The 13,543-nt window shown below is 33.1% G+C and overlaps 1 protein-coding gene across 6 annotated transcripts in view; it reads left to right on the top strand.

Moving 5' to 3' along the window:
* Window positions 1-13,543, top strand: part of RYR3 (ryanodine receptor 3) — a 207,424-nt gene that overhangs the window by 90,547 nt on the left and 103,334 nt on the right. For all 6 annotated transcript variants that reach the window (XM_027642328.1, XM_027642330.1, XM_027642331.1 and 3 more), the window contains 9 exons: window positions 1,042-1,226; window positions 1,660-1,696; window positions 2,050-2,210; window positions 2,728-2,893; window positions 6,199-6,285; window positions 6,676-6,902; window positions 7,949-8,750; window positions 9,252-9,452; window positions 10,627-10,729. In XM_027642328.1, coding sequence (XP_027498129.1) covers window positions 1,042-1,226; window positions 1,660-1,696; window positions 2,050-2,210; window positions 2,728-2,893; window positions 6,199-6,285; window positions 6,676-6,902; window positions 7,949-8,750; window positions 9,252-9,452; window positions 10,627-10,729 — 1,969 coding nt within the window. The remainder of the gene's footprint in view (window positions 1-1,041; window positions 1,227-1,659; window positions 1,697-2,049; window positions 2,211-2,727; window positions 2,894-6,198; window positions 6,286-6,675; window positions 6,903-7,948; window positions 8,751-9,251; window positions 9,453-10,626; window positions 10,730-13,543) is intronic.

Consider the following 13,543-nt stretch of genomic DNA (forward strand, 5'->3'; position numbering starts at 1 on the left):
TTGTCTATCTTCAGTTTCATTTATGGCAGTATAGATTCCTATGGATATATCTATCTTTTTTATTATGTGTGTTTCCAATTTATTTTGTGATTAGTTACTGGAAACATGTCAGTTATGTTTTTTTATATTCTATCTTACATGTACGTTCACTTTTTAAACCTTCTGTACTATACATATTTTGTAAATGTGTAAAAATTTTTCAGCTGAAGTCTGAGGACATTTAAGTGTACCTGTGGTGTTGCTGAGTGTTTTTTTCATTCTTATGATGCACCAGTGATAGGAATTCCACAACTCCCTGACTAGTGTACTCTGGAGCAGAATAATAATTCCTGTATTTTCTATAAAATATTTGTTATTAAAATATTCCAAAATTATAAGTTTGAATTCCTGATAAGTTTTTTTTATTATAAACTATCTAAGCCATTTACTTTAATTTAGATATAGCCAACTATTCCTTAATAATTCTCTGAACATTTCCTTCCTAAGTAAAATACTTTTCACTGAATTCCAACTAAATGATCTCAGCATTTTTTTTTCAGTTCAGCAGGATCACTTCAACACTATTCCTGTCTCTAAATTTTTTTTAAATGTTCATGTAACTGAATTTAAAAACATACTCACTTTTCCAGCACAAGGGAAAGTGGTATCAGACTACTGTGATAGTTCGTAATGGCCATCTGAACAATTCTAATTGATATTTTTGCTCATTATGTTAGAAAACTACTGATTGTTGTGGAACAGTTTTTCAATGACTTGTGCACTCAAAGTTAATTAATTTAATAAAATATATGGAGGGGTTTTTATACTGTATAGAACAACTTGAAATACTGTAATCAGAATATACCTAATCTGTTGCCTCCCTTGCTCTAACCCTTGCAGGTTAGATTCAATGTCAGAGAACAAAGTTGCATAGTTTTGAAGTTAATTATTTTTGAAAAATTTAAGTTGGCTCTCTCAGTTTTCTCATTCTCTAGTTGCTTAATGAAAGTTTTCAGAATTTTTTTGGATAGTACTGTTTTAAAATATTTCTGTTATTTTTAGATATGGAGAATTGATGGAACCATTGAAAGTCCACCTCGGTTAAAAGTTACTCACAAAACGTTTGGTACACAGAACAGCAATTCAGACATGATATATTGTCGTTTGAGTATGCCCGTTGAGTTCCACTCATCGTTCAACTTTGGCATGGGTGTGGAAAATGCCTCATCTGATGTTTTCCAAAAACGGTCAGGCTTGGCTTTAATTATCCTATCTCTTGCTTTCCATGTAAATGTGATGTGTTCTATTATTCTTTATTATTGTACACTCAAAATTTCATATTTTTTTTTAAACACATAGCACAGGAGGCATGTTATTAAGATTTTTTTTTTATTCTTGAAGGTTTTAATTGATTTATAACCCACCTTTGCTGCAGACAAAGACAAGAGAGAACCATATCTAAAGAGGTGCTTCAAAAGGTTTAAAATTATTCATTTCTAAGCAGCACCTTAACTGCAATCAATTATTTTTCTTGTATATTTGTATCCTCTGCAGTCTTAATTAATGCATACTATGTACCCAGCAAACATTAGTTAGCTTGTAAGTATACTTAGTCTAATAATGAGCAGCTTTTTACTGCCTTTTTTTTAAACTTATTTACTGATTTTTCTTTATCTGTAGAAAGCACAGCCAAGAAATTGCTGCTACTTCTACTACAGTAAGTAAATATATTGAGATACTTAGTTCTTCAAATGCTTTGAAGTAGATTTAGTCCTGGCAGAATGTTCATTAGAAATTGATCTGTTTAAAGTAGCCTTTTTAATAATTTGCTATGATATAGCAATGTTTATAAATAATGATGTCCAGAGTTGCACAACTTGAAGCATAAACTTCACCATCTTAAACCACTGTCTGCTTTTTTAATTTAAGAGCATTTTAAATTCGTTTAAGAGAATGTGAATGACTATTAAAGTTTGATATATTGGAGGGTTTTTTTAAAATCACTATTTGAGTGTTCCTTGATAAAATTCCTTGATTTCTATTACTAATATACTCTATTCCTCTTTTCAGTATTTTTACTCACTAAGGATATTTGCTGGCCAAGACCCATCCTCTGTCTGGGTTGGCTGGGTAACACCAGACTATCATTTTTACAGTGAGAATTTTGACCTAAATAAAAATTGTACAGTGACAGTTACTTTAGGAGATGAGAGAGGAAGGGTTCATGAAAGGTATGCATTTATTTATCACTTATTAAATTTATATTTTAATACTGTTGTTCAAAAGTTAATTATTTGCAAGCTTTTTGATATTTTAAGCATTAATTTAAACTAATGAGAAACTTGGTTAGGAAGTTTGGGTTTTCTGTGCTCATTTATATATGAATGTATCATATGTAGACTTCTTAGAGTGAATATATTTATCATTAATGTTCCATTTGAAAGAATGTTTTGTGATGTTTCTTTCAATTAACATCTATATTTACTCACTGTAGATAAACTTTTTTTTTACTGTATCTTATATGTGCACACAGAGGCCTGTGAAATTTTTTCATAATTTTAAAATAGGAGAAAGAATTTATTTAGTCTGATGCATATATTACGAAAAAAAATTTGTTAATGAGCAAAAAAACTTATAGCACAACAAGCACCTTTGAGGATCTCTAACTGTTACTCCACTGAAAAAGTACATCTTCACCAAATATGGAAGTGCAGTGTGACCTATACTTTGTTCTTGCTGTTATTTCAGTGTGAAGCGCAGCAACTGCTATATGGTTTGGGGAGGAGATGTAATTGCTAATTCCCAGAGATCAGGTCGCAGTAATGTTGATATAGAAATTGGATGCTTTGTTGACCTAGCTACTGGAATGGTGTCATTCACAGCCAATGGAAGAGAACTTGGCAGTTGTTATCAGGTATTATCAGATTTTCAGAAAGCTATCTAGTAAGATGCTGATTTTGATGTTATTTTTCTTTTCCAGATATCTAACTGGATAAAGATATCACGCCATTTGTGTGACAATAACATGTTTTCCTATATCATTCTGATTTTGTCCCTCTTTTTCTGACTCTTTCTGCTATAAGGCTAAATTTTTTTGAGCTTCTTACAGTTGTTTCAAGTGTTGAGGAAGGACTATTGGTAGATATGTTCAGAGAAATATTTTTTTTAACCTCTCAGTTCATGTGATACAAAATCTTGATTTATAACCTTAAATCTTGATTTATAACCTTATTCTTTAAAATATTTTTTGTCAACTGAATCTGTTATACAGTATAGGGGAAGTAAATATTTAAATTAGCATAAGGTCAAAATTAAACTGTAAGTGTTGTAATTTTTGGTATGAATTGAGAAAAAAAATTTAGTTCCTTATTACCGTGGTTTGTGTCTTCTGCAGATAGCTGTGATTTGGAGACCTTGTGATTTGATAAATTTCAAAACCTTAAATTCAAATATGCATTAATGCACAAAGCCAAAGTAAATGTGGTAGGCCCTAAATACTATCAACATGCTCAAAATGAAAAGTCATTATGCAAAGGGATCAGTAGCTGACTGAAGCTTTCAGCACCAGATTATTGAGATTTGCTCTTAGTAAGATCTGTTGTCCATAGCAGAGCATCCACTGTGGAAGAAGTTGTCCAGTGTTAGGAACAATTAATTGCTTTCTTCAAGGTCACCCCCCAAATTTTTAATCCAGATAAAACTGAAATGTTATCTGACTAAATTTAATGGAACTTGTATACTGACTCCATTGAAAATATATGTGGCAGGGTGGCACATAGCCTGTAAATGCGGGTAGGAGATTATCTAGAAGCTGTGATTTTGGTATATTTTGTAATAGTGGTCAGAAACTTCCGTACCACACTGGGAGGATATTGAATGTCAACATCCTGGGAAAAAAACCCACATAATTAAAGTGCTTAAGCCCTGCTTTGTTATTTTTCTAACTAGGTACAAATTAATATGACAGCTTCTGAACAAAACCATGGAAGTTTGGTGTGCTTTTTTAATGATGGGTTTTTGTTTGTTTTTTTTTTCATGGACAGCCTTTAGCTGTTCTTATTTTGGAAGGACATCTATGGAAAGATAGGTGTAGAAGAGGCCTGTTACTGAATTTAGTGTAGAAAACACTTTCAGGGTTTTCCTCATATGACTTGCATTTAATATAACCATGTTCTCTGTGTTAAATTTAAAATTATCTCAGAGAATACCAGTATTTCTCTTCTGTTTCTTCTCTTTGTCGTGGAAAAATACCTGGAGTTGCTTTTGGAATTGTTTTTCAATAAACATGATAACACTTGGTCTGCTGACAAATGAGAAAAGACAGCACTTTTTATAGAGATAAAACAGTATATTCCAACAGGATTGTTAAATCTGAGGGTGAAATATTACTCAATTTTTGCTTATTTTGAGTCATTTAAGTATTTTCTTTGGTTTTGAAAGTAGTTAGAATAGCGTTATGTAATTTCCATTTCTTGAATATTTTTACCATAAAGTACGATCTTTAAAATATTGTAATAAATCTAATCACTTGCCCAAATTGCCATAAATAACTGATATTTGTCTGGTCTAGGTAATTATTCTAGTTGTATAAGTTCTTGCACTTCTCAGCTTTCTTAACTGAAAGAGGACAATATTTGTATGCTGTTTTCATTTTAAAAGGTCTATGGGTCAACACATTGAGGAGATAAAATGAATTTTGCTGTAGTTCCTGATTTAACTATTGAATACCATAGTGATATTCAGGAAAACAAAACAAAATCAAACCACTAGAAAGGTAAAGGGAAGATACGGTATACGTATATATTTGAGATTTTGTCATTAATTGTCAGGTCACAGTTAAGGTATTTATAGCAGAAAGGAGATCTTAAATATTGGTTTAAAGATGTTTTATTTTACTTTTTTAGTAATAGTTCTCTGATCCTCAGACATGGCTAGAAATTACAAATTCAGTTATTATTACTAGGAAATAGCTATCTCTGGTCAGAGGCTGAGAGTTATATTGTCTCAGCTATCTTCAGACTTTAATGAAATAATAGGCACATTAGTAATGTCTTGCAGTCCAAGATGCCTTTTGTTTCTGGATTTGAGGTTGTGGTTTTTTACTTATCAAAAAGCTTGGAATGTACATACCTAGCCCTATATTATTTTTTCTATACCAATAGTGATAGTATTGAAAAATCTTTATTCTGCATACGGTTTTTTCAGTATAGGGTATTATTTTGTATTTTGTTTAAATTATATTTTGTTTTGGAGCTGTTTTCTCATCCAAAAGAATATGTATTTTTTAATTTAATTTTTTGTCTCTCAGTATGTATAATGTATATGTATATATATGGTACACAAAGTGCACAATGATATGAATAATATATTTCATTGAACTTTTGAAACTTTGAATTAATTGTATAGATGTACTTTTTTTCAGCTACCCTGGAGTAATGACATTCTTTAAATAATATACTAATCTATAATTATATTTTAATAATATAATAATTATAAATATTGTATTTATAATAGAAACACATGTTACAATTTAATAATTTATATTATAAATAATCTTTATTTCATGGCAGTAGTGGTGGGGGATCTTGTAGAGAATTCTTCAGAATAAACTGGTCTTACACTGACATGCACTTTGAGTCCAGCCATAATGGGGAAAGAAGGATAACATAGCACTCATAAAAATCCCAGACACAACCAGACACTTTAAAACTGTAGCAGCGTGATTCAATGTGATTCACTGCAATTTTTTAAGACTGGAGACAGATGCTAAGCCTGAAAATAAAGAGCTCTTTAAAAAAATTATATTATTTTACTTTTAGAATATGTATTAGAAAAGCATTAATCTTGAAAGGAAATAAAGATTTGCACTATCCTAATCACGTGTGCACTATCCTAATCACTATACCCTCTAGTATAAAGGGTTGAGTTTGGATATTTTTGAGAAGAAACCACATAGTGTTCTTGCGAGAGGTGTTGAGACCACATAAGGCAACAGATACACCTGCCTGAAAATCAGGTGGTCCTATAAAGATAACTGCAAATGCTTTACAATATTAGAGGTGAACTACAAGTAGACACTATTCACCACTCTAATAAAGTGTCTGGAGTCATTTGATAATAAAGTGTAAGCCATACAGAATTTATTTTATATCATATTCAGGGAGGAGATTTTTTTGCATTTTTAATTTTTAAAACATTTCAATCTTATCTTATTTCTAGGTTGAACCAAACACGAAGCTTTTTCCAGCAGCTTTTTTACAGCCTACAAGCACTAACTTGATTCAGTTTGAACTTGGTAAATTAAAGGTAGGAAATATTTTAATATTTTATAAAGAGAGAACCTTCATGTAAAGGCTTTCTTTTAAATCTGTTTATTCTTATGCAGATTCCTACTCACTTGAATTTGTTTAGGAACATTGAATCAAGGGCAAGAATCTTAATTTGAATTCTGTGTTTACTTCTTTAAATGTAATTATATATGCAGTTAATTGTTTATCTGCATTTGTCAAAATAAACTCATATTGTGTGAGGAGAACACCATTAATGTTCAGGTTATTTAATGGATTTTGTTTGTTGTAATAACGTCTATCTTTCTATGATTTCTTTGCTATTTATAAGTTATACTTCCTTTTAATGCTGTCAGTTTATTTATAATTAGACATTACAAAAATATTTTAATACACTTCTTTGTTTCAGAATACCATGCCTTTATCAGCAGCAATTTTTAAAAGTGAAGAAAGAAATCCTGTTCCTCAGTGTCCCCCTCGCCTCGATGTGCAAACAATTACACCTGTTTTATGGAGCAGAATGCCAAACAGCTTTCTAAGAGTAGAAACTGAGCGTGTCAGTGAACGTCATGGCTGGGTTGTGCAGTGTTTGGAACCTCTGCAGATGATGGCACTTCATATCCCAGAAGAAAACAGGTACATTTGTAAGGAAATAAAATTACTTAACGTGGACAAAGTATATTGAAACCAGATGTCAGAGTATTGATTAAACCTGCCTTAGAGAATATTTACACCATAGTTGTTGAGAATTTCTCATCTTATCTGCTATAACAATAATTAAGCAGATAAGATCAGAAAATTTAAGTACAAGAGACTGAACTTTAATACCAAGTGATGACTTTTGCATACATGAGAGGAAAAAGTGGCTATTTTATTTTATTTAAATTATAAAGTAACATACCCTAAATCTCTAGATCTTTAAAGATGTATAAAAAAATCTTTAAAGATTTTTCTCAGGCTGAAAAAAACAAATATAAAGAATATGCAAGTACTAATTTCCTGATTTTTTTCTGTAATAAAAGCATGTAATCTCTTCTTGTATCATCTGCTCTGAATTTACATGAATTAAGTTTTTATGTTCTTATTGACAAGGTCATGCCATTCTTAGATTTTCATTAGGTTTTATCTTCAAAATGAGGATAAAATATCATAACCAGTGAAAAATCAAACTATCAGCAAAAGCGTAGCAGAAAGATAATTTAACTGCTGCACTTTTGTCAGTTATTTTTAAATTTCTTTTAATAATTCAATAAAAATTTAATTTATTGTTCATAAAACTGAATTCAAGAAAATATTAAAAATACTGTGTCTTGTGGAAAAAATGAAACCATAATCCTGAGTAAACTAGAAAGGCACAGCTTAGTGACAGTAGTAACACAGATTTTCAGCATTGCAAATATATTTATTTTAAAAACAAGTTCTAATTTACCATATATTTCAAAAAACACCTATACCTTCCATTTTGGGTTGTTTTTTTCATAAGGAGTACTAATTTTAAACAATCTCAATTGCCACCATTTACTGTGTTTGGACGATGCACATACTAAGACTAGTTACTATTAATTTAATACTAGTGGTTTAAAGAGGAACTGACCAAAATATGCAGAGATCACAAAACTTTTCTTTTACAAAGTTATTATTCATAGGATTGATTGGTTTTCTCTTTCTTTATTTTCTAACAGATGTGTTGATATTTTGGAACTATCTGAACAAGAAGATTTGATGAAGTTTCACTACCACACTTTAAAACTCTATAGCTCAGTTAGTGCTCTAGGTAACACTAGAGTTGCTTTTGCACTTTGTAGCCATGTGGACATATCTCAGCTATTTTTTACAATAGATAATCAATACTTACCTGGACTTCTACGTTCTGGATTCTATGACTTGCTCATCAGTATTCATTTAGAGCATGCCAAGAAAGCCAAGCTCATGATGAGCAATGAATTTATCATTCCAGTTACAGATGAAACTCGAACTATTAAATTGTATCCCAGTGAAACAAAGAAGCATGGTTTACCTGGAGTAGGGCTTAGCACTTGTCTGAAACCAGCCTTTAATTTTTCTACTCCATGCTTTATTGCGACCACTGAAGAACATCAGACATCCAGTCCAGAAATACCCCTTGAAACACTTAAATCCAAGGCCATAAGTATGTTAACAGAGGCAGTACAGTGTAGTGGTGCTCATATAAGGGACCCTGTCGGAGGACAAGTTGCATTCCAGTTTGTTCCTGTTCTTAAACTGATAGCAACATTACTCATAATGGGTGTTTTTGATGATGATGATGTGAAGCAGATTTTACTCCTCATTGATCCCACTGTGTTTGGAGATCACAAGGAAGAAACAGAAGAAAGAACAGAGAAGGAAGAAGTTACAAAAGTTGAAGAAAAAGATGTAGAAGCTGGGGAGAAAGCAATAAAACAAACAAAAGCTCCTGCAAAGGGCTTATTGCAGACAAGATTACCAGAATCTGTTAAGCTTCAGGTGACCATTTAATATAAATGTATTATTTATGTTCTACTCTTGATGGAAAAAAGATTGTGCTTTTTATCTGTTCTCTAGTTTAAAAGAGTTGAAATTCTGAAGGTCTTTAATTCCACTTTGCCTTATAACCTCATATTTAGTAACTAAATTTAATGTTGCTGCAGTTCTTCTACACTCAAAATAGATAAGTTGATACTTACTTGTTTTGTAAAAAGGAAAGTGTTAGACCAGGTGATCTTTAAAGGACCATTCCAAGCCAAAGTAGTGCATGATGTCTACATATTTTGGGTGCATAGAGTGAAAAACTGTGAATGTAATGTAGTATTATTGATCAGATAATGAAACTGTACAACATTTTTTCACCTTTACGTTGTTAAAACAAAAATGTGGGAAAAATGTGTCTAATTTTTACAATCTGATGCAGTATATCTGCAATTCACTGCAGTTCTTCCCCACAGTTTGTAAAACAATTAATCTTAAGTCTGTTTTTTTCTACCCTAGATGTGTCATTTACTCAATTATTTTTGTGACTGTGAACTACAACATAGAGTGGAAGCAATTGTATCATTTGCAGACCGTTACGTATCAAAATTGCAGTATAATCAGAAATTCAGGTACAATGAACTCATGCAAGCCTTGAACATGTCTGCTGCTTTGACTGCCAAGAAGACTAAAGAATTTCGGTCTCCTCCTCAAGAACAGGTAATACTAAATATATGGTTGAATTAAAGATTAAATAAATTCTTTATGATGATAAAATAGAGTCCTGACTTATAAACTACCATTTGAATTGCTGGAGAATCAAAATGAATTTGAAATAAAATTTGTTTTGTGCCACAAAATACTGAATGTCAGAATGCTTAAGCCTCTACTCTAGAATTTAAGCTGTAAACCAAAGTAATTTCTCAAATTTTCTACTAAAGATTTCTCAACAGTGAAAAAAATTGGAATATCACTGTCCAGTGCTGAGGAGCTTAGATTCATCCAGTACTGTAAGATGATGATAATTTTAGTTGCTCGGAGTTAGCATGAAGTTAGTGTTGAACTGACATGTGTATGTTAGAAATATTTTTTTCTGTCCCTAGGAAATAGTCTTATTATCAAGTGTCCCTGTAGAATTATAGAATCATTGAATTGTCAAGACTGAAAGAGACCTTTAAGAACATCAAGTCAAACAGTCCACTCAGCACTACTACTGCAACTCTTAAACCGCTAAATCACATCACCCAGTGCCAGATCCAGACGCCTCTTAACCTATTCCAACCTAGGCAACTTATTCCAATGCCTGACCACCCTAACAGTGAAAACATTTTTTCTAATATCTAATTGAATCTCCCATGTCTCAGCTTAAGGCAATTTCCCCATGTCCTCTCACTGCAGACATGGTAGAAGAGACCAGGCCCCACCTCACTACAACCTCCTTTCAGGTGGTTGTAAAGAGCAAACAGGGCCCCTCTTAACTTCCTTTTCTTGAGACTAAACAAACCCAGCTCCCTCAGGTGTTCCTCATAAGATGTATTTTCTAGACCATTCACAAGCCTTCTTGCCCTTCACTGGACATACTTCAGTATCTCCATGTCCTTTCTCAAGTGGGGGGCCCAGAACTGAACACAGTACTTGAGGTGCAGCCTCCCTAATGCTGAGTACAGGGGACAATCATTTCCCTAGTCCTGCTGGACACACTATTCTTGATACATTTTCTGTATTGGTATGCTAATCATAATTAAAGCTTACAAAGTATCATTGCTTGAGCATTTCCTTTAAACTGTATAAGAAATTTATTTTAATTTGATTATAAACAGGTAAAGTATGGCTATATATTAGAATATGTCTTAGGTTATCTCAGTGTTTTAACTATGTTTTAATTCTCTCAAAGATTAATATGTTGCTGAATTTTCAACTGGGAGAGGATTGTCCCTGTCCAGAGGAGATTCGGGAAGAGTTATATGAATTTCATGATGACCTTCTAATTCACTGTGGTGAGTGGCAAGGTTTTGATACAGGTTTTGTTTGTCTTTTTGACACTTGACTGATCAGTTTAAAAATATACTAGTATAAGAGATTTTTTTGTTAGATGTATTGCTCTCTTCATTCGCAAAGCCTGGCCATGATGATTACTGTCTACAAGGTGACTTTCTTGACAAACTTGGATGTATATTACAAAAATATGGGAAACTTGTGCATGGCTTTAAGTTTCGTTGTTATATATCTATTAAATATTGTCCAGTATTATTCTGTTTATATATCAGTTTTAGACTTCATTGGGGAACATAAATGTTTCAAACAAGAAGGTTGGATTACCTTTAAAGATTTATATAAGCACATGTATGAATGCAAGCATATTAAACATATTGAGGAAACATAATTGCTGTGAAGTTAAGCTGTAGAAAATTTGAGGAAAAACACTAGATGTGAGGTGCTATGCCTGTTTTAGCTTAGTTTCCTGGTGTATACATAACTGTGACAGTCAATCATTATAAAACACTGCTGCACTGCAGACTACAGCTTGAATTGCCCCCAGTCATTGAATTTGGATTTCCTGTGCAATTTTATGTGGGTTTTTTGATGTCAAAAGTCTTTTGTTAGTCTACTGAAATCTTAGTCTAATCCAGACAATGATGGATTTATTAGCCCATTTACTAGTGTATAGTCTGAGTCATCCAGTTATTACTGCTCCTTCCCAGTAATTATGCAGATAAAACTGATACACTTGGTAGATACATTCATAGTTACTCTTTCTGTATGTTTCTTGGTCCTACGGTTGATGGCATCCATCTTGTCTACAAAGAAGGGGCCAGGGTCATTACAGTGAATTGATAGCATTTCAAGCTCTTCCCCAGGAAGAGCATGGTGATCCTAACGATTCCTCCTTGTCCTCCTGTTTGCTTGAGGTCATCATTAAATGTTTACCAATATAGTCTGCTAGTTCTTTCTTCTTTGGCTATCCCTAAAACCAGTGTTACCTGGTTCATGGAATTACATGGTTTTAATGTAATTAAGTTTCTGCCTTCCCTTTGTAGCCATGGTGCCTCCAATACCATTCTGTGCTTGTATTGTTAAGGCTTCTGCTATTATTTTGCACTGACATATCTGAGTACCCTCATAGAATCTCTGGCAGCCGTCAAGATGTGATTTCGTGATAAGACAATTTTCATTTTTCAACTATCTCAGCCTTAGCCTCAGCCAAAGATGAGTGGCTCAGCAGGTATCTAGGTTGTGTTTTATCAGCTTACTTCTGAGGATATTGTATAAGACAGTATTAGAAGTCCTTAAAATCAAGATTTGTATCTGTAAGGTTAGCTACATTACAGGCACAACTTTAGTTGGTTTAACATTATTTGGTTTTGACAATCCTGTGTTAATTGTTATTCATCCTTGCTTCTAAGTGCTTACCAAAAACTATTTCTTTCATTCTATCATTTTTCTTCCAAGTGTTAAAGCGAATAGTTAATATCCTCATAGTTACTCCTTTTTATTATGTCTATCATTATAAAAGATTACTGTCATCTCCATTGATCTGACCTCCGGTTTTCAAAAATAGTGCTCCTTTGGCAGCAGAGAGTTCTCTGAGACCCCAGGATGGAGATTATGGAAGACCTACAACTTACTTGGAGATATCTTAACTCTGCAATCTATTTATTTTTCCTTGGAATCTTGTGGCTGGTAGGATCATTGGGTTAGTTTAGCTCCTGATCACTCTTCATCTTGTCATAAGGTGAAACACTAGTTCTTTATATGTGTTCAGTTTATTCTTTTTAGAGGTGTACTTTTATTATTTTTTTTACTACATAATAAATATATATACTGAATGAAAAACAGCTGAAGATAGAGAAAACGCTGTCTCATGATTAAAATAGTTTAAAGATCCTATGGATTCTAAACTAAACCATATTCAATACTTTGTACAGAGATTTATCATAGGTGGTCACTGCAAATAAATGTTCCTCATTATCTGTGGCCTGACTTGGTCATGAAAATCAGTACTAAGCAATCACAGCTGCAGATAAAGGAGAAGGAGGTCTGCTTGGAATGTTTAATCAGCTTTTTACTACTAAGTATGCTTTGCCATCTAAGTGGAAAAATATGTAGGCAATCAAGTAATTAAAGGCTTTTCCATAATGAATATAAGAAATACTCTGAATTAAAGTTATTAGGCAGTCTTAATCCTAGCATGTCCTAACTCTGAGTGGTTAATTTTGCTGGCAAAATAAGAGCCCTCTATCATAACTTTTTTGTGTAATTTCTTGGTTAAACACACCCCCCCCCAAAAAAAAAAATTACAACATATTTTGTTGAATAATATAAAATTCACACTTATCTGGGTTCAGCTGGAGTTGCAGCTGGCCAGAAATGTGGGGAACAATAAAAAGAGTTTTTTCAAACATATTAATGGCAATAGGCAGTATAGAAATATCATCAGCCCCTTACAGGATGAGGATGGTCACCTCACAAACAGGGACAGAGATAAGGCAGAGGAATTTAACACTTTCTTTGCCTCTGTCTTCAACACAAATGATGGACCAAGGGGATCTCGATGCCCTGAGCTGGAGTACCATGACTGCAAGAATGATCAAACCCCAGCTGACCCTGAAATTTTGTAGGATCTGCTGCTGCAGCTGGATCCCTAAAAATCTATGGGGCTTGATGGGATTCATCTCAGAATCCTCAAGGAGCTGCTGATGTCATCACAAAACCTCTCTCGATGATTTTTGAGCAGTCTTGGGAATCTGGAGAGGTCCCAGCTGACTGGAACCTGGTGAACGTTCTCCCGATTTTCAAGAAGGGTGAGAAGG

This window comes from Corapipo altera, unplaced genomic scaffold, assembly GCF_003945725.1.
Source record: "Corapipo altera isolate COAL_440 unplaced genomic scaffold, ASM394572v1 23b, whole genome shotgun sequence".
In the NCBI taxonomy this organism is placed as follows: domain Eukaryota; kingdom Metazoa; phylum Chordata; class Aves; order Passeriformes; family Pipridae; genus Corapipo; species Corapipo altera.